At 44.5% G+C, this 22,376-nt stretch overlaps 1 protein-coding gene across 2 annotated transcripts in view; it reads right to left on the reverse strand.

The window, feature by feature from the left end:
- EDIL3 (EGF like repeats and discoidin domains 3) overlaps positions 1-15,239 on the reverse strand; it is a 960,591-nt gene extending 945,352 nt beyond the window's left edge. For both annotated transcript variants that reach the window (XM_082243154.1, XM_082243153.1), the window contains exon 1: positions 14,981-15,239. In XM_082243154.1, the coding sequence (XP_082099280.1) occupies positions 14,981-15,047 (67 nt within the window). In that variant the 5' untranslated portion in view covers positions 15,048-15,239. The remainder of the gene's footprint in view (positions 1-14,980) is intronic.
- Positions 15,240-22,376: the final 7,137 nt, after the last annotated feature.

Here is a 22,376-nt window from a genome sequence, read left to right on the forward strand (position 1 = left end):
TCAGGCATGCATGCAATAGGGTGTGCCTATCTAAGAAAAACCCTCCTCTATTCCTGAAGACTCCTGGGATGTATGACATCATTTTGGCCTAAGCCTGGAAACCAGGAAGTAACTAATGGCACTTTTCCACTGCAAGTACCGGCTCGGCTCCACTCGGCACTGCTTGGCCCAGCTCGGCTCAGTTTGCTTTTCCACTGTTGTAGTACTTAGTAGTAAATGTGTGGGATTACAACGATTCTCTGACCAATCAGTGGCTAGTAGTGACAAACAATCAATGCTGCATTCAAAGGATTGTGGGATATGGTATCAATACGGCCTGCTTGGAACCCCAACCGAGGTGGTACTGTTTAAGCGAGCCGTACCGACGCCGTACCATGTAGTGGAAAAGTGCCGCTGTACCAAACTGTTCTAACCCGTACCATGCGGTACCATGCAGTGGAAAAGCGCCAAACGGAGCCAAACCGATCCGTACTATGCAGTGGAAAAGCGCCTTAAATGTAAAAGAAAAAAAAAAGTTTAAATTAAGTAAATATACTTTCCTATCTATTTACTAATGCTAGCAACATGATGATTAAAAATAGTCAATGTTGATTGGCTGGAGGCTGGGTCCACACTATGAGCAGACGCGGCTTACAGCAGGGGTCCGGTGCATCCCTGTTCTCTGTTTCAGGCTCAATTGTTTTCCTGAATTGGGACCTGAAACGGAGCCAAAGACACACAGGACCCTTGTGCAATGTGCTCCGTGGCCGCCCCAGAGATGTGTGAACCCGCTCCATTGAGAGCCGGTCACAGTCTTCTGTCATGCGAATTGGATGCGGGGAAACCCTCATCCAATATACATCAGTGTGAACGCAGCCTATAAGACCTGTATACAAAGCCTGGGAAAAGGGACAGAGTGACTGGGTCTCGCAGAGGGGCTGACCCTCCAAAAGAGGGATGATTGGAAACTATAGTTTGTCCACCCTGGTTTGGTCTGCGAACATTGCAAGTATTCTCTATTTTGTTGTAAATGGATATTTTTAGTTTTGTTCCCTTCGTGGAGAGTCTACAAACAAAAAAATACTTCCCTGTAGACTACAGGTAAGGAGTAAATCAGCCAAAATGTGTGTCATTGGGCTTCCTGTGATTCTCCCCTAGTGAAGGTAGTAGAAAATAAACAGTCCTTTACCCCTTTACATCAAATAATGAAGGACATGGCCTCCTTACAGGAAGATTTGCTAACAAGACTGGAAACCTTTCTTGGCAATAACTATCACATTTAGCTGCCAGAAGCCCTTGTTATTCCCTCTAGGAGGTCCGAAAAAGCCTGATTATCATAAGTGATGCTCACAATTGGGAACATTGGTTGCTAATTTCTTGGCTTTTATGGCCACACTAATGTCTGCTGCAGGTAGCTAACAAACATCTTCTCCCAGCAGGTAGCAACTACTTAAATTACCTTCCAGTAACAGACAGGAATATCCCACTTACTTTGTACACACGATTATTGATTTACTGTAGGAGAACAAATTAAATGGTCACCAAGTTCCTTAAATAAAGTGAAGCTGTGTTAACTTTAATCACCCTGTCCATATTTTTTTAAATTTCTCTTGCATATCATTGGTTATTCAATGTGAACACAGCTTATTTACTAAGCTCAGTGATCCTTCATTTTGCTATGTGAGCTGTTTCTATTAGGTTGTGCTTTAGCAAATCAACTCCAATAAGCAGTAAAAATTCACTTAAACAAGAACTATGGTCAAAATGAGAAAATCAATATGTAATGTAACTCTGTGAACTGTTAACTATGTCACTCATTGTTTTGCAAATTACAGTAAGGATGTTCAGCTATCTATCGTTTTCCCCTGCAGCTGAAAGCTCCCATGCCCATCTTTTTCAGGAGACAATGCTGCTTCCTCTGATTCCAAATGCCTCTGTTGTCCCTTTTTGTATTATGCCGTTCTGAAGACACAGTGTGGCATCATTATATCATTGGAGTAGGTGCTCTTACATTCCCCAAAAAATAGTGGCATGACCCCACCCACTTCCCCATGCGATCAGGCTGCACATGCCCTGGCTTTACCCTGCCCATTCCCGCCTATGTCCCACCTATGCCCCGCTCACTGCTCTATGCCAAAACAGCCTATTCCTTGCCTACTAGCATTTTCAGTTTAACAGCCGTTGGGATGCATGAACATTAATGGCATTTTAGTCCATATGGTTTAATATTGAGTTGGCCCACCCTTTGCAGTTATAACAGCTTCAACTCTTCTGGGAAGGCTGTCCACAAGGTTTAGGAGTGTGTCTATGGGTATGTTTGACCATTCTTTCAGAAGCGCATTTGTGAGATCAGGTTGGACGAGAAGGTCTGGCTTGAAATCTCTGCTCTAATTCACATCAAAGGTGTTCTATCGGGTTGAGGTCAGGACTCTGTGCAGGCCAATCCAGTTTCTCTACCCCAAACATGCTCATCCATGTCTTTATGGACCTTGCTTTGTGCACTGGTGCACAGTCATGTTGGAACAGGAAGGGGCTATCCCCAAACTGTTCTCACAAAGTTGGAAGCATGAAATTGTCCAAAATGTCTTGGTATGCTGACACCTTAAGAACTCCCTTCACTGGAACCTAAGGGGCCCAGCCCAACCCCTGGAAAAACGACCTCACACTATAATCCCCCCTCCACCAAATGATTTGGACCATTGCACAAAGCAAGGTTCATAAGGACGTGGGTGAGTGAGTTTGGGGTGGAGGAACTTGACTGGCCTGCACAGACTCCTGATCTTAACCCAATAGAACACCTTTGGGATGAATTAGAGGCCCGTAATTGTAGGTTAACTCTAAACTGATGACCTGTAGAAGGTTTTGTAAGTGTTTCCTATAGACAATTTTGGGTACCATAGTTTGCTGTGGTTTCACAAGCCTAAGGCCTGACTTGTTTACTTAACATAACATTCTTTTTCCAAAAAACTGGTAATATATTGTGTTTCTTTGTAGTAATATTATCATCATAAATACAGCTTAGTGGATCAAACTATGGAAAACATAAGGACCATGAGATCTAAACATCAGCAATGCATAACCGCCGCATATCGGTCTACAAAATGATAGAACGTTTAACTTGTGTTTTATGCTTACTAAAGCTCTTCCCATTGTAAAACACCATTACGGTCGTATATGGGGGACACTACTCCCCACAACTAAGAGCATAAGTAACTTAGGCAGGAAAGGGGAAAGGAGGTTGAGAAGACACCGTGACAGAACTGGCAAGGAAAGAGAGGAAAGGCGAGAAAAGGAGAAAGAGAGAAGATGGATCCTTCCAGGGATCTTCCGCCAACCATCCATATGGAGTCAGCTCCGTACATCTGGATCGTGTAAATAGGCAAGCCAGGGGACCCTATTTTTTCGAAGAGGTATTGTTTAACTCGCAAGACACTCTTTGATGACTCTGATGACTTTTTCATTCAACATGATCCACGTAAGTTTAAGTTTCATTGAAGCTATATCTATAACAGGGCTTTTCCATGCGGTTATATTATTAGCATTAAAAACATAAAAACTGCAAAAAACCTTCCAAAAGCAGCTCTGGCAGAGATAGGGTCCTGTCTGATAGAAAATTAGGGATAATGTATCTAACAGAGCCCTGGAAAGCAGTTTTAAATTCTTCTAATATCCAAATCTAAGAAAAAAACTGTTTTTCTTAATATGCACTTTAAACATCCCATCAGGTTTAGGGGAGAAAACCGAATTTTTGCTTGCATGTGCCTGGATTTATGAAGTGAAAACAGTGTTTCCGTGTTTCCATGTTTCAGTTGAATATTTACTTTGCACATTTCCCACATTTTTTGGTAATAAATTGATTGCTTTGCTTCTCAACATTTCTGTTTCTTTCCTGCTTCCTCAATCCCCTCACTATATATATATATATATATATATATATATATATATATATTATAAAATTTAACATTTTGGGGTATTATAATGTTTCCAACAAAATACTGTATTTTTCAAGTTACAAAGCATATGGTTTTACTATCCAGACAGTCAATACAATTGCTGAAACCTACATTCTGAATTCCTTACTAATGACATTACAAGACTTTCCTAAGACACATTTTTTATCTTCTCCACTCTGCAACAGTATATAAAGGAATACATGTTTTGTAGAGAATATACTGTATTTTGTACCTTACCCTTGGATAAATCTATTAAAGGTTATGAACAGCTTTAAAATACAACATTAATAACATATTTGACACTAAATAGAGCCATAAACAAGCTCAGCTATATATTTTCTGAGAAAGTCTAGAAATATGAAATACCAGCTAAACCAGAACTTAGAAATAAAAAAGTGTAAAAGGCAAGGCCCCTCTGGAACTCACTTACCTAGTTTAACATGCATCTGTTCTAAGCTCTGGTGATGCTTCGTCACCCTGACCTGGGATTACAGTATTCTTGGACAGCAAGGTGCTCATAGTTCTGTATTTGGGAAACAAGCTGTCCAGGAGGATGAACGTCTACCACTGTTGCCGAAGAGGAAGAATGACCCATAATGTAACCAGAGCTGCCAGAAGACTGTATGTATAAGCTTACCATACCATGTTCTACACTGTGAAGATTGTGGAGGCAGAGGTAGAACACCATATGTGAATAAAAGACTTGGAAACTCCAACTGGTTGGAGAATAATGACCACCTTATTAGTGTATAATATTATATTTTTTGCCCCTGCAGTTGTAAAAGATAGTCCAAAATGCTAGTATATAAGGACACCAACTGCAATTCCCATGACCATAAGATGTAACACTGCCAAAGGCACGAAGAAGGGGGTTCCCAAATCCTTTAAAATATGCTGGCTATATTTTATGATGTACATCAATATAGTAATCATTGTTTTCCAACCAACTGGAGTTTCCAAGACTTTCTTTTTGAATACGTTGCTCCTCACTTTTCTCTGCAATCCTCACACACTTGAATGGACGATCTCCAAGGACCCTTCATGTAGAGAACAAGAATGTTCTCCCTAAATAAGCAAATACAAATTTTTGAGTGAAGACCCACTTTAATGCTCCAATTAAAGTGGTAGTATACTCCGCTATATGACTTTTACCTACAGGTAAGCCTATAATAAGGCTTACCTGTAGGTACAATTAATATCTTCTAAACCTGCATGGTTTAGGAGATATTAAACCTGCATGCAGCCGCTGACGACTGCGGCGCATGCACTCTGAAGGACCGGCGGACCTTCAGAGCTCCTTGCTGGATCTTGCCGGAAAGTGAAACTCCCGCGCGGGAGTGACGTCATCGCTCACAGCGCCGGAGCCGCGGAACAAGGAAGAGACTCTGAGGGAGCATGTCAGCTCCCTCAGTGTTGTCCAGATGACCGTGCCGGGGCTTCGTTATAAGGTAAGTATTTCATAATAAGCTATTATGCGATGCATACTAGCTCATCATGCTTTTGTCTTACAGGGTTTTTTTTTTTTTTTGTTTTATGAGTATACAACCGCTTTAAGGTCCACTTTAATACTGTAAGATATGGAAAGCACATAATGATTTCTAATAGCAAAGTGAGTAAAAAGGAATAGGAATTTAAAATAAAAAATGTGCATAATGTTCTCTATTTGGTGAACTTTGTAGGAAGAGTTGCAAAACCCCAACAAATAATTTACTAAAATCAATTTGTAAATCACATCTTAAAAGATTGACTTTATTCAATAACTTGATGCGTAAAACTATATTTTTTAGAATAAACTGACTAAAAATTAGATTTCATGCCTGACAACATACTAGCGTACTACAATTCAATAAGTCACTTGATGCATTATTTTACAAGCAAGTTAAAGCCCAACCCCAGCCAAAGGGGTTTTTTTTTTTTTTTTTTTGGGCGTTTTGAACACAGTAGGGAAAGGTTGGAAGCTACAAGCTTTTAATTGCTGTCTGTGTTCCTAGCATCTTCCTTCCTCTCTTTTTATGGGTGCCAGACAGAACCTGAACTGAAATTAACCTTTCCAACAAGAACATTTAAAAGAATAAAAAATGTTTAGTTTTTGATTGTTGTCTGTTTTATGATTGGGGAGATATCCCCTTAGTTCATGTGCTGATTGTGAGATGAGACAGGAAGTAAGAGGGAATCTCCCCAGTGGGGTTACATCCACCATTTATATTACGACGGATGTCCTTACTTATTGCTACTAAATGGCTAGGGCTAAAAAAAATGGCTAGGGCTATTCCTTCCATATAAAATATATATATACAGTTCTTACTGCTTAACATACCACAGTGTATTTGTGTAATCTAGCCACCTGCTTGTGAGAGTCAGCTTAGAATGCTCATCTTATTATCCATTTGGGTCTTGCACTTTGAGCAGATGAATAAGCCTGTCTTAGTACACATCATAAATTGACAACTGAATGTCACTACTCCAATCATGAACAATTCAATTAGCTCAAAACTTTGTTATGGAGAGAGACACATTAAAACTGTAGATGCGTTTTTCACTACAAAGAGTTTTTAGTGAAAGCTGTGACTTGGCATTCAGGCTAAGGATTCGGAAGCTTCAGAACATGTTCCTAGCGCCTTATACTGGCCATACACTGATAGAATTTCTTTAAAATGTTTTTATTTTAGGAAGGTTCGGTTAATCTTCAAAATCATTTGTGGGGTCAAATCAACATTCATTTTCAGCCATAGTGACAAGAAAATTCAAAGGAGCAGAATGGAAATTCTTTCTCAAACCAACAAATTTCCAATGGTGTTTGGGAAATTCCATTCCTTTCAAAACTGAATTTTATAGCAAACAAAATATTGAAGTACTTTCAAATGGATTCCTCAAGGGAGTGAATGTACTAAAAATGTTCGTACAAAATCTCTCTGTGTCTTAATTTTGGATTTGGACTGAATCTTCAAATGGAACTGAGACTTGAACTGAGTCATTACTGGAATATTGAGTTAATTTTTCAATGACCAGCCATTAACCAACCATTAACTTATCAATGGGGGAAGCACAGGGACAAATGACCAACACTGACTCTCATCACTATATTTAACTAAACATTTGAAAATTAAAAATGAGGTTATGTTTAAGAAATGAACCCACATATTTAAGGTGAAGCAGATGATATTTTTTTGCTAATCTTGAACGGAGTTTGGAGATGCCGGCTCTCTATCAGTCTTCTAAAGTTAAGGACAACCTTAACAATTATAGAGAAGGCTCAGCAGGCAAACAGGGGAGGGTTACAAAAGTCAAAATCTACACATTAACAATAAAGGGTATGTAAAACCAAAACTTGTTTTAGTGGTGGTTTGAATGTGGAACGGTAAGAAGTCTGTGTTGTTTTTTATTGTTGTCTTTGGCCCCACTGGAGACATTCATCCTCTGTATTAGTCCTGGTGACCATTGTTTATGGTACAAATAGTGATGGAAAATTCAAAATGTTTTGAGTTATCACAGGAACAGGAGATGACAGGGACTGTTCTTAAGGGTAAACCTGTTCTTATGACAACTTCCTAAGAGAATAAATCTCCTTTTGATTTCTGTTGGGTCTTTGGGACAGAAAATTAATGTAAATATAGAATGGAAAAAAATTGATATGGATTTAACTGTCACCTATTTAATTCAAAATTAAAAAGAAAGTGCTGGCTTTACATACACTTACACCAATACATTTTCTAATGAGATTAAAAGTACAATAACTTGACAAAAAAAAGCTTGATTCAGTAAGCTATAAAAAATGCAATATTTACCATAGCAATCTTTATTGTTTGCCATGTTACTGGTATTACAAAGGTAATTAAAGCAAATAGTTGTACCCTGAATGAATTGATAGTGATGTGAGATACTCAGTGGGGTATTGCAAAGAGCAATAATGATGGAAAGTGTTATAACCCACAGAAACCAGCAAGAAAGTTACATTTTCCATTGACAGTTAACAAAGATCTGATTGGTCAGTGCTATGTTTTACTTATCATCACTGTTCTGTGCACCCTACACTCAGCGATGATGGGTCATCTGCACCACCCATGACCTAAATAACCCGTAAAAAGCATGGCATGCAGATCAAAGCATGGAAAAGCACAGGTCAACCTTAAGAATACGCACAAAAAATTATGAATGACCAGATCTCCTTGGCCAAATGATCATGGTCTGTTCTTAATACTATACTCTATAGTTTTGCACAGATAACTTTGTCCCTTTTAAACCCGGAGCACAACTCGAAAAACATATCTACAATATCAATAAATGCTAAATAGCTCTTTTAAAATTAGATACTGAGCAGAGCATTCAGCGTCTTCTTTAAAGACACGTACCATTTAGACTCATTTAAATGTAAGGCTACAGTGGGCACCAACCACTCTAAAAAAAATCCATTAGTTTTCACTCATCGGGAAAACAGAAAATCATGCACACTTGTTCCCTAATGTAAATGTTAAAGCGCACTAAACCTGGAAGGCTTTGTAATTTGGCAAATAACACATTTTAAGGAAGGACGACATTCAATTTTACAGCTCGTTGGCCAGACTGTTGGCATTCCAATGTACTTAAGAATCAGATATCATAATCTGAAACTTTGTAGTCATCAACTTTTGGTTAGAAAAACTAGGAGCTTATTAGAGAAAGAGGTCATTCTCATGGCTCAAAAGCCATTTTTTTTTCCACAAATCGGGTTTTGTTAAACACGTTTTTATAAGGAACTATATTAAACTGATTGATTATCCTTAGAGAGAGAAGGGCAAAAAAAAGGACATGTTACCATTTTTGTAACTGTTGCATCAGAGGCCAGTCTATTATCTTTAGCGATCAATGTAATACTAGAAAAAAATAGATGAAAAAGTCATTTTTTTCTTCAAATGAATATTTAATTGAGGAAGGGGTTTCATAGCAAGTGAATTAGATGAGCCATCTATAGTTCATTTTTGACAGAAAAGGGAATTGAAGCTACCCAGGCAAGTCAATCTGTAAAACAAATGAATTTGTCTAAACCTTAATGGGGTACATTTTGCTTAAAGGATTAAGACACGAGTGTTAGCCATTGTGACAGATTGCATAACATCACGCACCTCCTGCAACTGTATGAAGAGCTATTGAATTTTTAGTATGGCCCATACCGATGAAATATTTATTGGCTGATACAAAATTCAGTTTGATGACTGATCCATTGGTTTCATTTTAAAAGTAAAAATGATTCGTGGGTAGGGCCTATAATAGAAGGATTCCTATCATACCACTAGAAAAAAATATATATCAGAGGTAGGAAAGCCACATTATATTATCTCTTGTGATGCTGGTAGCTAAGTAGCATCAAACAAGCCGGAAACATAATAATAAACCCAAACAGTTACAAAAACAAACCTCAAGCCCACATCGCATAAAAAAAACTGTTTGTATGTTAATGAAGCTCATTTTTCCTCTTCCAATCTACCAAGTCGCCTTTGTGTTTATTCTGTGTAGCATCATTAAAATAACATCTGTCTAAATATGCTGTGGTCCAACTAGCATCTGCCTGAGCATCATATAGAAGGAATATATATTAAAGATGGGCACCTTAAAGACCACAACATACAGGGGTATACAATGTACGGTTAACAGCAAACACACACACACATCATAGGTTGAACTGGATGGACTGATGTCTTTTTTCAACCTCACTAACTATGTAACTATGTAAAAAGAAATACAATAAAAACAAGGACTGTTTTAAGGACAGCTGCAAGGATGTGCTGCATCATTCTCCTTAAATTCTTTTTTTTTTCCTAGAATCTGAAAAGAACCAGTGCATCGCTTCCTAATCAGTACTCAAGGGATCACTGAGGTCAAAAGTCTGCATGATGGTTTTATTAAGGCATTTAAGTCCTGAAGACACCAGCTGGGACTGTCTGGATGTCTGTGCACAGGTTAAATAACCACCGGAGAAGGAGAAAATCTAAGCTAAACAAATCTGGGAACCCTAATTAGACTTTTTTTTTTTTAATGACTGGACAATAACCACAAGTGAGTCTGCAGTAAGATCTGTGCTTCTTCTAAGAACTGCCCTCATCATCCAAAACTGGATGATGGAAAGAGAGGCAGAGGGTGACTACTTCCAAAGCTAAGGGTGGGTGTAGGAATCATATTCATTTCATCTCAGGACCTAAGTGCAGGGGCAATCAATACCTGCAAATGCACCGGAAAATATGTCTCTTAAGAGAAAAATCATTTGCTGAGTCCAAGTGCTTATTAAAGCTGTTCCGGATACCTTTTGACTTTTTGTTCCAATCTATAATCTAATGACAGCAATGTTGGCTTTACTGATTGCACACTTGTTTCCTTACTAGATAAATCTATATGCTGCACACTAGCCAAATAAACAAAATGCATCTCGCTCTAGCTATATGATCCCTCTCGGTTAATAGTGTCTTTTTTTTTTTCTTCCTGTAGATTGATACAGATGTTCTAAATCAGAACTGTTCATGGGAGCAGAGGTTGACACGGAGGAAATATGGAACCGTCTTTATACTGAGGGAGAAAGGGATTTATTTTATGGATGCGGTCACTCCCATTGTGATATTTATATTAATTTGGGAGATCAGATCAGTGCCTGTTCACACAATTTAAAGCCCCAAAGGCTTCATTATCTTTCAGGCAAAGAAAACGAACTACACAGTCTAGTAAGCACTAATCTCATCCATTCCTTTCATCCATAGACCTACTCCTACAAGCCATGATGAATTGCCTGCATTTAACAAGACCTTTCCCCCAAACAAGAGAAGTTAGGGAGCTGTTCGATTCACAGAACAGATGCCAGCCACAAGAGTAGATAGATCTTCAGCAGAGGTGCAGAGCTCAGGAGCAGGCAGAGATGCAGAGATACGCAGCAGGGAAGGGAACAGAGCCCCACATCAGCCGCAGGTCAGGGATGCATCTAATATATAGGCAACTAGGCATTTGATTAAGGCACCACTGTTCAGCTGGGGCATACAACTGTTATTAGGTGAGTTGTGCAATTTTATTTTATTTTTTGCGGTCCTTTACCTTTACTAACCATTTCTGCAAAAAATGTAAAAAGGAGAAGATCTGCATGGTGAGGAATGTGTGGGTTGCTAATTAGAATGCATTTTATCACAATGCCCAGGGCAGCTTAAAATCAAAATATGGCATAAAGTTCAAAGGAAAAATGGAGTAAGTGCAAAGTGGGGAGAAGATCTCAGAGTTAGGCTAGAGTAAAGAAGCCCACTAGCAGGGGTGAAGCCAAGTGCAGGCTGCATTTAAAAGAACAGGCAGAATTCAAGTTGCATAACCCAGGCACTGCCTGGGTTGCAAAGACTATGTATTGCCTGGTGTGCATAGACAAGGTACAGGCTAGGGTATATACAATAAGTCAGGTACAGGCTAGGGTATATACAATAAGTCAGGTACAGACTGAGGTGCATAGCCAAGGTGCAGGCTAGAGTATATACAATTAGTCAGGTACAGACTGAGGTGCATAGCCAAGGTACAGGCTAGGGTATATACAGTAAGTCAGGTACAGACTGAGGTGCATAGCCAAGGTGCAGGCTAGAGTATATACAATTAGTCAGGTACAGACTGAGGTGCATAGCCAAGGTACAGGCTAGGGTATATACAGTAAGTCAGGTACAGACTGAGGTGCATAGCCAAGGTACAGGCTAGGGTATATACAGTAAGTCAGGTACAGACTGAGGTGCATAGCCAAGGTGCAGGCTAGAGTATATACAATAAGTCAGGTACAGACTGAGGTGCATAGCCAAGGTACAGGCTAGGGTATATACAGTAAGTCAGGTACAGACTGAGGTACATAGCCAAGGTGCAGACTAGGGTATATACAATAAGTCAGGTACAGACTGAGGTGCATAGCCAAGGTACAGGCTAGGGTATATACAGTGAGTCAGGTACAGACTGAGGTGCATGGCCAAGGTGCAGACTAGGGTATATACAATAGGTCAGGTACAGACTGAGGTGCATAGCCAAGGTACAGGCTAGGGTATATACAGTAAGTCAGGTACAGACTGAGGTACATGGCCAAGGTACAGGCTAGGGTATATACAGTAAGTCAGGTACAGACTGAGGTGCATGGCCAAGGTGCAGACTAGGGTATATACAATAGGTCAGGTACAGACTGAGGTGCATAGCCAAGGTACAGGCTAGGGTATATACAGTAAGTCAGGTACAGACTGAGGTGCATAGCCAAGGTACAGGCTAGGGTATATACAGTGAGTCAGGTACAGACTGAGGTGCATGTCCAAGGTGCAGACTAGGGTATATACAATAGGTCAGGTACAGACTGAGGTGCATAGCCAAGGTGCAGGCTAGAGTATATACAATAAGTCAGGTACAGACTGAGGTGCATAGCCAAGGTGCAGACTAGGGTATATACAATAGGTCAGGTACAGACTGAGGTGCATAGCCAAGGTACAGGCTAGGGTATATACAGTAAGTCAGGTACAGACTTAGGTGCATAGCCAAGGTGCAGGCTAGGGTGCATAACTCAGATACAGTGCAGGGTGCACAGCCCAGGTGCAGGGGAAGGTGCATAACCCAGGTACAGGCTGGAGTTTATAGCCCAGATACAAAGTGATTGCATATGTCATGTATAGACTTTGAAAAAGACTAAGTAAAGCCTAGGATGCATAGCTGAGGTACAGGCTGTGGTGTTTAGAAGAGGTACGTAGCAGAATGCATAGCTCAGGTACATAGTGTGGTGTATATACAAAGAACATTCTGAGTATATAATCCAATACATGCTGGGGGCATAGACCAGGTGCAGGATAGGATACACAAACTAGGTGCAGTCTGGGATGTATGGGCCAGGTACATGTTTAGATGTATAATGCAGAAACAGGCTAAAGGGCATTTTCTAGGTACAAGCTGGCACAAATTAAGTGCAGACGGGATGTATAACCCAAGCACAGGCTAGAGTGCATAGTTCAGGTACAGGCTAAAATGTATAATCTAAATACAGACTAGGGGGCATAGTCCAGGTACAAGCTAGGATGCATATTACAGGTCCAGGCTAAGATGTATAACCTGGATACAGAATAGGGTAAATATTCAAGGGACAGGCTGGGATATATAACTCAGGTACATGCTGGGGGGGAGGACTAGGTACATACTGAGATGTACAACCCAGGTACAAGCTAGGGTCATAGACTATGTGCAGACTGGAATGTTAAACCCAGGTACAGACTGGGAGCATAGACTAGGTACAGACTAGGATGTACGACCCAGGTAAAGACTGAGGGCATAGACTAGGTACAGACTAGGATGTACAACCCAGGTAAAGACTGGGGGCATAGACTAGGTGCAGACTAGGATGTACAGACTGGGGGGTATAGACTAGATACAGACTGGGAGGTACAACCCAGGTACAAACTGTATGGCATAGGCTAGGTACAGACTGATATGTACAAATCAGGACAGGCTGGGGGCATACCCTAGGTACAGACTGGGATATACTGCCCAGGACAGGTTGGGAGCATAGACTAGGTACAGACTGGGATGTACAACCCAGGACAGGCTAGTGGCACAGACTAGGTACAGACTGTGATGTACAACCCAGGATAGGTAGGGGGCATAGACTAGGTACAGACTGGGATGTACAACCCAAGACAGGCTGGTGGCACAGACTAGGTACAGACTAGGATTTACAACCAAGGACAGGCAGGGAGGCATGGACTAGGAACAGACTAGGATGTACAACCCAAGACAGGCAGGGGGGCACAGACTAGGATGTACAACCCAGGACAGGCAGGGGGGCATAGACCAGGTACAGACTAGGATGTACAACCCAGGAAAGGCAGGGGGGCACAGCCTAGGTACAGACTAGGATGTACAACCTAGGACAGGCAGGGGGCACAGACTAGGTACAGACTAGGATGCACAACCCAGGACAGGCAGGGGGGCACAGGCTAGGAAAAGACTAGGATGTACAACCCAGGACAGGCAGGGGGGCACAGACTAGGTACAGACTAGGATGTACAACCCAGGACAAGCAGGGGGGTACAGACTAAGATATACAACCCAGGACAGGCAGGGGGGCATAGACTAGGATGTACAACCCAGGACAGGCAGGGGGGTACACACTAGGATATACAACCCAGGACAGGCAGGGGGGCATAGACTAGGATGTACAACCCAGGACAGGCAAGGGGGCACAGACTAGGAACAGACTAGGATGTACAACCCAGGACAGGCAAGGGGGCACAGACTAGGAACAGACTAGGATGTACAACCCAGGACAGGCAAGGGGGCACAGACTAGGTACAGACTAGGATGTACAGCCCAGTATAGGCGGGGGGGGGGGGGGTACAGACTAGGTACTGAGTTCAGCACAGAAGTTCTATGCACAGGGTCAGGCTTAGATACTGAAAGCCCAGCTGAAGATAATGTGTAAAACAAATCCCTCTTCTACTCATACACGTACTATTATGAGGGAAAAAAACGCCAACATTTAACTCTTTATAACCTAGCTGCACCAATTTCAACCACTGCAAAAATCTATTTAAACTTTAAATGATGAAATATTACCTATGCAACTTTTAAAAACAGACGTGTATCTATAAAGCCTCAGTAAAGCATAAAGTTGCGGTCATAGTTGGTAGGGGGGCAATACAGAAGGGGTCCTCTGACTCCCCAGCCTAATTTCCAAGGCTTTGCTGCATCTCCCATCACCGCATTCTACACCGGGAGAGGAGAGGAGAGGGATGGGGAGGAGAGGGATGGAGAGGAGAGGGATGGAGAGGAGAGGGATAGGGAGCAGTGCCCTGCGGATAACCGCTGATAGGGATTACAATTAAGCCCGTTCCCTATCATCTCATTAGGACCATAGGAAAGCAGACGATGTGTGCAGATGGCAGGAGTGCTAATCCACCCGGAGCTCCGGCTTCTCCCCCGTGTTCAGAGCCGATCACGTCATCCATCGCCCGGTATCCCCGGTGCACAACTCCGGAGCTGTCACTCCATCTAGGTAAGTTGCAATGAAAAGTGCCGGACACATCATCACCATCATCACTTACCTTTTACTAGCAGAGGGAGCCAAAAGCTGAGGCTGATCAGGAGGTGTGTGACCTCCTTAAGGATCATGGTTGTGGGTCACTAAATCAAAGGAAAAGCTGGTGCAAATGATGTCCCCAAGAAAGACAGACTCCAGTCCCGGGAAGATGTCCCCAATGGTCCTTAGTATCCCTAGGCAGCAGCGATCTGCATGCAGTATCCGGGATGGAGGCAGCCGGCAGATGGGTCCTGGTAGGAGAGGCGGCTGGGGAAAGGATGACAGCTGTCACCGGCCGGCCGGAGAGTATATTCTGTGTATACAAACACGGGGCTCCTCCGCTGCCTTCCTTCTGCTCCTCACACAACGAGCTCCTTCTGCTGGAGGAAAGAATGAAAAGGAAGAGGAGAGAGATCGCATATAGACACTGAGAATGGGGAGAAGAAGAAGAAGGGAATGGATCGCACCGCCCAGACACCTGCTCCTCCTGCTGACTTACTTCATCCTTCTCACTTGGGCTTTGCTACACAGCTCTGCTCTTAAAGGCTCTGGAACTCCAATGATTGTGTTAGTATAGGAAGACTGCTGTGCACTGTGCAGGCATGCACTCAGCATCATTCATGGGATAGAAAAGGAGACAAAGAATAAGCACAGGCTCCTAGGAATAGACACAGGCTACATCCTGATCCTCCTATATAGATCTGTCCTTACCATGCTGGCTCTACTTCTACAGACCTCACTTACAAAAAGATATGGATGACATAGAACAAGTCCAGAGACATGTAACAAAAATGCTGAGGGATAAATCAGGAAAGACTTCAGGAACTTAAAGCAGTTGTAAATGCTATTTCTATTTTTTATTTTAACCCCTTCCAGAAGATTATCCCCCTTAATGACCAGGTCATTTTTTACCATTCGACATTGCGTTACTTTAATGGATAATTGCGCGGTCATGAGAAACTGTACCCAAATCAAATTGATGTCCCTTTTTCTCACAAATAGAGCTTTCTTTTGATGGTATTTGATCACCTCCACAATTTTTATTTTTTGCGCTATAAACAAAAAAATAGTGGCACTTCTGAAAAAAAAACAATATATTTTTCACTTTCTGCTATATAACATTCCCAATAATAATAAAAAAAATAAAAATCAAAAATTTTCATCATTTCAGGCCAATTTGTATTCTGCTACATATTTTGGTAAAAAAAAATTCCAATATATGTATTTTGATTGGTTTGTGCAAAAGGTTATTGCATCTACAAACTAAGGGAAAGATTTATGTCATTTTTATTTAATTATTTTTTTTTTTTACTAGTAATGGCGGTGATCAGCAATTTTTAGCAGGACTGCGACACTGCAGCGGACAGATCAGACACCTCACTGACATTTTTGATACTTTTGGGGGGACCAGTGACATTACTACAGTAATCAGTGCTAAAAATATGCACTGTTACTGTAACAATGACACTGGCAGGGAAGGGGTTAACCCAGGGGTGATCAAAGGATTAAATGTGAGCCTAGGGGGTGTTTTCTAACTGTGGGGGTGGGCTTATGGAATCAACACAGAGACCTGTGTTCCTAAATAGGAGAAACACAGGAGCTCTGTGTTGATTGCTGGGAGAACAATGGTCTGCTGTGCTTATAACAGCAGACCTCTGTTCTCTCTCCACGGGGAGCAATCACGGGTGCCGGGGGGCAGTCGCGGCGGCAGGCCCCATGGATCAGCTTCCACACTGGCGAATGGGCATACGTGCAAACCTAAGCACAAATTACTGGCTAGAGAAATGCTTCTCAACCCTATACAGTATAAAGGGGTCATAGAGAAAGCATATACACCCTAGAAATAATGAGAGGAGTCAGTTAGAGAAGGTATAAACCAAAGGGGCACAAATCATGTTGGCTGGTCTCCGTATTCAGATTGGTTCCAGTGTTCCCAGATTGTATTAAATTGAGCAATGGGGTCATGTACAGTAGTGATTAGGTATTCTATTCTCCTGATTTCAGCTATAAGTTTTAATAATCGTGGTTGAGGCGGTGGGTTGGTTGACAGCCATTCAGTGTTCCTTTTTACATCAGGGTCCGCAGCAATGCCCTTTACATCAGAGTACCCCTTTACATTAGAGTCGGCAGAATTCTACCTTGCACTGTAAGGGGGAATCCTGCAGATTCTGATGTAAAGGGGAACTCTGAGGACACTGATTTAAGGGGGGACGCCGGGAACTCTGATGTGGGGGGGGATGGACTCTGGTGACCACAGACCACTTTTAGCAGAGTAAACACACTAAAGTAAGAGGGAGGGATTACTGATATAAGCAGGAATCTACAGTGGGGATCGAAAGTTTGGGCACCCCAGGTAAAAATTTGTATTAATGTGCATAAAGAAGCCAAGAAAAGATGGAAAAATTTCCAAAAGGCATCAAATTACAGATTAAACATTATTATAATATGTCAACAAAAGTTAGATTTTATTTCCATCATTTACACTTTCAAAATAACAGAAAACAAAAAAATGGCATCTGCAAAAGTTTGGGCACCTTGCAGAGTTAATATCTTGTACTGCCCCCTTTGGCAAGTATCACAGCTTGTAAACGCTTTTTGTAGCCAGCCAAGAGTCTTTCAATTCTTGTTTGAGGTATCTTTGCCCATTCTTCCTTACAAAAGTCTTCCAGTTCTTTGAGATTTCTGGGCTGTCTATCATGCACTGCTCTTTTAAGGTCTATCCATAGATTTTCACTTATGTTGAGGTCAGGAGATTGTGAAGGCCATGGCAAAACCTTCAGTTTACGCCTCTTGATGTAATCCCCCGTGGTTTTTGAGGTGTGTTTAGGATCATTATCCATTTGTAGAAGCCATCCTCTATTTAACTTCAGCTTTTTCACAGATGGCATCAAGTTACCATCCAAAATTTGCTGAAATTTTATTGAATCAATTTTTCCTTCTACTCGTGAGATGTTCCCGGTGCCACTGGCTGCAATACAACCCCAAAGCATGATTGATCCACCCCCATGCTTAACAGTTGGACAGAGGTTTTTTTTATTAAATTCTGCGCCCCTTCTTCTCCAAACGTACCTTTGCTCATTCCGGCCAAAAAGTTCAATTTTAACCTCATCGGTCCACAGAACTTGTTTCCAAAATGCATCAGGCTTGTCTATATGTTCATTTGCAACGTTCAAACGCTGATTTTTGTGGTGCGGACGTAGAAGAGGTTTTCTTCTGATGACTCGTCCATGAAGACCATATTTGTACATGGAAGAGTATCTCTTTATAGTGGAATAGTGTACCACAACTCCAGTGTCTGCCAGATCTTTCTGGAGGGATCTTGCAGTCAAACGTGGGTTTTGAATTGTTTTTCTCACAATCCTGAGAGCTGTTCTGTCTGATATTTTTCTTGGTCTTCCAGATCTTGCTTTAACTTCCACTGTTCCTGATGACTGCCATTTCTTAATTGCATTCCGAACAGAGGATATTGAAATCTGAAAACGCTTTGCTATCTTCATATAGCCTTCTCCAGCTTTGTGAGTGTCAACTATTTTCAGTTTTCTAGGGGTGTCTGTACAGAGGGATATGTTCTGGGGAGGTGGGGGGTTGGTGGTCTGCAATAAGGAGGGGTGTCTGTGTTGAGGGGTTTGTATTGGGCGATAGTGGTGTCTGCATTGAGGGGTCTGAACTGAGGAGGGATGTCTGTACAGAGGAATTTGTACTGGAGAAGGGGGGGTTTGGTGTCTGTACTGGGGAGTCTGCACTGATGGGCTTATACTGTGGGAGTGATGGTGTCTGTCCTGGAGGGTTGTCTGTACTGAGGGGTCTGAGGGGTAGTTTGTTTCTGTACTGAGGGGGTCTGTACTAGGGAGGGGGGGGCGTGGCTAGGTCATGGCGGTGTGAGGACGTTTGACTCTGGTGCTCCCGCTCCCTGGCCCCCCTGATCGGCTAAATTGATCGTTACCTGGCTGTTTTCTAGCTGACATGAGCTCCTATAAGCGGCGGAAGAACAAATCCACCTCCAAGGCTACTCCGGCGGCCCCGATCCGTTCATTCTTCCCGGATTCTGCTACCCCGGTGCTGCGGAAGCTGGTGGCAGGCCCACGTGGCAGTATCAGTCCGACGGCGGTGTCCCGGACGGCACAGGCGGCATCCCCTCCGGCTCCCCTGCCTGCTATGGCTTCCCTGAGCCCCTTGCAGCTGTCCCAATCATCCTCGGCTGGAGAACCCAATGAAGAAAGGGACATCTGGGCTCTGCTGCGCTCCCTCCCCACTAAGATGGACATGGAGGCTCTGGTAGCGCAAGTCACGGAGCAGCATAAGAGGGACTTCCAAGTGCTGACCGCAGAAGTGTCTCATGTTCGTGAGCGAGTGGCGACCGGGGAATCGGCGATCGGAGACCTCAAGGCTAGGGTAGAGTGTCTGGAACGAACACAAGCTGTCCACGCGGATGTCCTTGCTGAACACCAGCTCGCCTTGGAGGACGTGGAGAACCGGAGCCGCCGTAACAACTTGCGGCTCCGGGGCCTGCCCGAGGCCACCGGACCGGAAGACTTGATGGAGACGGTTCGGGCCATCCTGGCGCAGATCTTGCCTTCGGACCCCCCTGTCGCAGTGGAGTTCGACCGGATACATAGGGCCTTGGGCCCCAAACCGACGGACACTACAAGACCTCGGGACGTCATCTGCCGCGTGCATCGGTATCCGGTGAAGGAACAGGTGCTGCGGGCTGCGTGGACGAAGGGCCCGATTGACTTCGATGGGGCACAGATCCAGGTTTTCCCCGATGTGTCCAGAGGCACTCTGATCCGCAGAGCGATGCTGAAACCCCTGCTGGAGCGTCTCAGGAGACAGGATGCCACTTACAGATGGGGTTTTCCCCTCCAGCTCATCGTCCGCAGGAATGGCGCCACTTTCGTCCTCCGCAGACATGCTGACCTCCCAGCCCTGTTCCGGTTTGCAGCCATCGCTCCTCTGGAGGTCCCGGACTGGTTAGCCAGGCTTCCTGACAGGGACGCTCGCTCTCCCGGAGGTGGGCCATCGAGACCCCGGTCCGAGGGACGCCGTCGGCAGCGCAGTGCACCCGTGGCGCGCTCTACTAGCCCCTCGTTGGCTTCCCCGGAATTTTGATTCAGCATTGCCGAGGTCCGTGAGTAATGACTTAGCCCCTTGCCCTCCGCCCCTGCCTGTCCCGGGTCACATCCCTGGGCTTCACCTGCCCTTCCCTGATGGCTGACTGTCCTGCCTTGTGGTGACTGTCCCCCAAGCTAGATTTGAACTGCACTAGTCCCGAGGGCCGTGCCGGGCCTCCAGCTGTCCCCGAATGTCCCCAGGTGCCTCTGACTGCTGCCCATGCCGAACTTCCAGGGCTCAGGTCATCTGCCTCCCCCCGTGTCCCCCTTTCTTGGATCTTGACTCCCCTAGATCGGCTCCGTGTCTCCTGCTCCCCCTAATGCTGACATGCGGGGGCTCTGGAGCGGCTCAAGGCGGTGCGGTGCCTTGCTCCCGCTTCCGGGGCCTAGGTGTCTGACAGGCCTGCTGACTCCCTGCAAGTTTAGATCTCAGAGTAGTGTCATTGAACTGTTGCCTCTCATATTGCTTGCTGACTGTATGCACTATTTAATGCTTTCCAGATGTATGCACGCCTCCTCTTCTGTGGTTACTGGGGGGGCGCCTGGGTCTGGTCGTACTTGCTTGGGTTGCGTGCCGGATCTGGGTGCTACCCCGCGCTGCAGGAGAGGGGATGCAGGGCGCTGCTGGTGGCCCTCGGAATTCACTTTTGCTTCACCCCCCCCTCCCTTATCCCCCCTCCCCCCCTCCTTTGTCCCCCTCCCCCCCCCTTATTCTCCCTCCCTTACCCCCCCTCCCCCTCTATCTCCCCCTCCCCTCCCTCCCCCCTTCCCCCCCTCCCTACCCTCCCTTTTCCCCTTCCCCCCCTCCCTACCCTCCCTTTTCCCCTTCCCCCCTTCCTCCCCCCTCCCTTCCCCCTCCCTTCCCCCCTCCCCCCTCCCTTCCCCCCTCCCGTTTTTCCCTTCCCCCCTCCCCTCCATTCCCCCTTCCTCCCCTCCCCTCTTCTTCTTCCTCCCTTCCCCTTCCCCCCCCCCTTTTCTACTAACCCCTCCCCTCCCTTCCCCTTCCCCCCCTTCTCCCCCCGGGGGTTGGTGTGTTATATGTGTGGGGTGGCGTGGTATGTCCCCCTCTGGTCCGATGCCACTGATCTTGAGGGGGACGTCTGGATGGGGAGCGGGTGCAGTCTCTGGCATCTCTGTCTTGGGTGCCATTGAATTGTTCATTTGGTTCTTCTCGGGCGGGGGGTGGGGGGAGGTTTTCCTCTCCGGTTCAGGGGCTCAAACTGTTGCACTATGTTATTGGTATTTTTTTTTTTTTTTTTGTTTGAGTTGTTGGTGTTTTTCAGCTGGTTATAATACTGTGTTGCTATGATCTTTATTGGCCGGTTGGGGAGCCGGGGAGCGGTCACCTACCTCTCCCAGTTGGTGGCTCTCCTCGTTCCCCACGTAGGGTGATCCTTTGGTGCCTGTCCATTTTGCCCTGCCTGCGGGGTTGGTGGATCGGGCCCTAGGGTCCTTTGAGATTGAACTCTCTCTGGTGCTTCGGCACCTTAGTACTTTGTAAGTAGGCGCGTACTTTGCGCCTTTTCCTTCTCTCCCTCTTTTTCCCTCCACCTTTTCACTTACCTCTGCATCTCCGCTGTTCCCCTTCCTTTTCTTTCCCCCCTCTCCTTCCCTCTCCCTCCTCCGCTCCTTTTGGTTTTTTGTTTTCACCCGGTGGGCTGGACCCGCCGGTTGGGGGGGTTATGGCCGACCCTCGTCCGGACCCGGTCCGTTTGGTCTCCTTGAATGTGAAGGGGCTCAATACCCCTGAGAAGCGCTCCATTGTGCTGTCGGAACTCCATCGTCTCCGTGCTCATGTTGGATTTTTGCAAGAAACGCATTTCAAACTGTACTAGGGAGGGTTACCTATACTGAGAGTCTGTGCTGGGAGTGGTCGGTTTGTACGGAAGGGTCTGTGTAGGGCTATTATACATGACAGCATCCCACTGTAAAGGTGCCGCCTGGTGCAGGCACCACCGAGTCCTTAACAACCTTATTGTGATATCACAGGCCCCAGTCACCTACAATACATGGCAAGGAATTCCTGGCCAGGTAAGCAAAGGGGTGGTATCCTAGTGATTTCATTGATTATATATAGTCAGGGCCATCTTACCGAATGGGCAACCTGCCGAGAGACCCAGCCCCAGCCAAGCATTAGTCTTGATTCCCGTGTGCATCCCGCCACCAAACTTAGCAGGTATCAAGCACCTGTTGGCCCTGCACTGCTGTCAGGCCCCTTGGACCGTGGAGGGGAAGCCCACAGCTGCAGGAATGCCTGTCCGCTTCCACAGGAACAGGCACACACAGGACAGTCAAGTTTGACTCTCATCC

This window comes from Pelophylax lessonae (assembly GCF_965119305.1).
Source record: "Pelophylax lessonae genome assembly, chromosome: 1".
NCBI lineage: Eukaryota > Metazoa > Chordata > Amphibia > Anura > Ranidae > Pelophylax > Pelophylax lessonae.